At 44.4% G+C, this 2209-nt stretch overlaps 1 protein-coding gene across 1 annotated transcript; it reads left to right on the forward strand.

The window, feature by feature from the left end:
- Positions 1 to 1089: 1089 nt before the first annotated feature.
- Positions 1090 to 1504, forward strand: LOC112818192 (prothymosin alpha-B-like). Its single transcript, XM_073890831.1, is given in 2 exon segments — positions 1090 to 1321; positions 1324 to 1504. Coding segments are annotated over 2 exon segments (324 nt in total). The 5' UTR covers positions 1090 to 1125; the 3' UTR covers positions 1452 to 1504.
- The last annotated feature ends 705 nt before the right edge of the window (positions 1505 to 2209 follow it).

Raw genomic sequence — 2209 nt, forward strand, 5'->3', positions numbered from 1 at the left:
AAAAAAAAAAAAAAGTTAGAAAAATCCCAAATGCACAAGCTAACCTTACACCTAAAGGAGCTGGAGAAAGAACAGCAAATAAGGCCTAAACAAAGCAGGAGAAGAGAAATAATAAAGATTAGAGCAGAAATCAACAAAATAGAAACTAGAAGAACACTAGAACAGATCAACGAAACTAGAAACTGGTTCTTTCAAAGAATTAATAAGATTGATAAACCTCTCGCCAGACTTATCGAAAAGAAAAGAGAAAGGACCCAAATTAATAAAATCATTAATGAAAGGGAAGAGACCATGACTAACACCAAGGAAATAGAAACAATTACTAGAAATTATTACCAGCAACTATATGCCAACAAATTAAGCAACCTGGAAGAAATGGATGCGTTCCAGGAAACTTATAAACTACCAAGACTGAAACAGGAAGAAACTGACAATCTGAATAGACCAATAACCAGTAATGAAATTGAAGCAGTGATCAAAAACCTCCCAAAAAACAAGGGTCTAGGGCCAGATGGGTTCCCGGAGGGAATTCTACCAAATATTTAAAGAAGAAATCACACGTATTCTACTGAAGCTGTTTCAAAAGATAGAAATGGAAGGAAAACTTCCAAACTCATTCTGTGAGGCCAGCATTACCCTGATCCCACAACCAAAGACCCCATCAAAAAGGAGACTTACAGACCAATATCCCTGATGTACATGGATGCCAAAATACTCAACAAGATCCTAGCCAATAGGATTCAACAGCACATTAAAAGGACTATTCACCACCACCAGGTGGGGTTTATTACTGGGATGCAAGGGTGGTTCAAAACTCACAAATCAATCAATGTGATAGATCACATTAACAAGAGATAAGAACCATATGATCCTCTCAATTGATGCAAAAAAAGCATTTGACAAAATACAGCATCCTTTCCTGATTAAAACTCTTCAAAGTACAGCCCCACTGGCTGCTCTGAAAAGCCATCTTTGCATTTTTCCCTATTGGGCTCCCAGTTCCAGGAGGCAACCACCTCTGCCCCACCTCCTCCGCCACCGCGGACTCCGGCAGCTTCCTTGCCAGCGTCCTCGAACTCTTGCTTTTTTTTAATCCGCCGTATCGGGTCACCGGGTTGCCCCATCATGTCAGATACAGCCATGGACACCAGCTCTGAGATCACCACCAAGGACTTAAAGGAGAAGAAGGAAGTTGTAGAGGAGGCAGAGAATGGAAGAGATGCACCTGCAAATGGGAACACTAATGAGGAAAATGGGGAGCAGGAGGCTGACAATGAGGAAGATGAAGAAGAGAAAGAAGGGGGGTTGGAAGAGGAGGAGGAAGTAACAGTGAGGAAGAGGATGGAGATGGAGATGAGGAGGCCGAGGCAGCTACGGATAAATGGGCAGCTGAAGATGATGAGGATGAGGATGTCGACACCAAGAAGCAGAAGACTGATGAGGATGACTAGACAGCCAAAAAGGAAAAGTTAAACTTAACAAAAAAAGTCCACCGTGACATCTTCACCCTTCACTTCCTGTCTCAGAATTTAAACGTGGTCATCTTCAAGTAGAGAGTCCCTCCTGCCTGCCCAACGCAGGCAGAGCCACCCGCAGATGACACAAGCTCTCCATCACCCAACCAAAACACAACGTGAGTTTGCAACAGGAGAGGAAAAAAGAACCAAAACTTCCAAGGCCCTGCTTTTTTTTCTTAAAAGTACTTTAAAGAGGAAAATTTGTTTGTATTTTTATTACATTTTACATTTTTGTACATATTGTTAGGGGTCAGCCATTTTTTTTTAAAGATTTTATTTATTTGACAGAGAGAGACACAGCGAGAGTGAGGGAACACAAACAAGGGGAGTGGGAGAGGGAGAAGCAGGCTGAGCAGGGAGCCCCATGTGGGGCTCAGTCCCAGGACCCTGGGATCATGACGTGAGCCGAGGCAGACGCTTAATGACTGAGCCACCCAAGCACCCCTTCAGGTTTGTCTTCGACCTGGCAGCGTTTCAGGAAGTTCTGGACACGGATGCGGCTCTATGACGCACCTGACCACGCCCACCTCGGCGATCTGGGCCCAAGAGGCTGAAGCGGTGGCTGCAGCCGAGCGCCGAAAGAAGAAACTGGAATCGATTTGGGATATCTCCTTGCCTTTTCCGCCTTCTTGTTGGCTACAGCGCTGTAATGAATAAGTTTTCAGAGGCGGACCTTATCCAAGGCCCGCGTC

Source organism: Callorhinus ursinus, unplaced genomic scaffold (genome assembly GCF_003265705.2).
Source record: "Callorhinus ursinus isolate GAN/ISIS: 27379988/994484 unplaced genomic scaffold, GSC_fseal_2.0 scaffold7764, whole genome shotgun sequence".
Taxonomy (NCBI): Eukaryota; Metazoa; Chordata; class Mammalia; order Carnivora; family Otariidae; genus Callorhinus; species Callorhinus ursinus.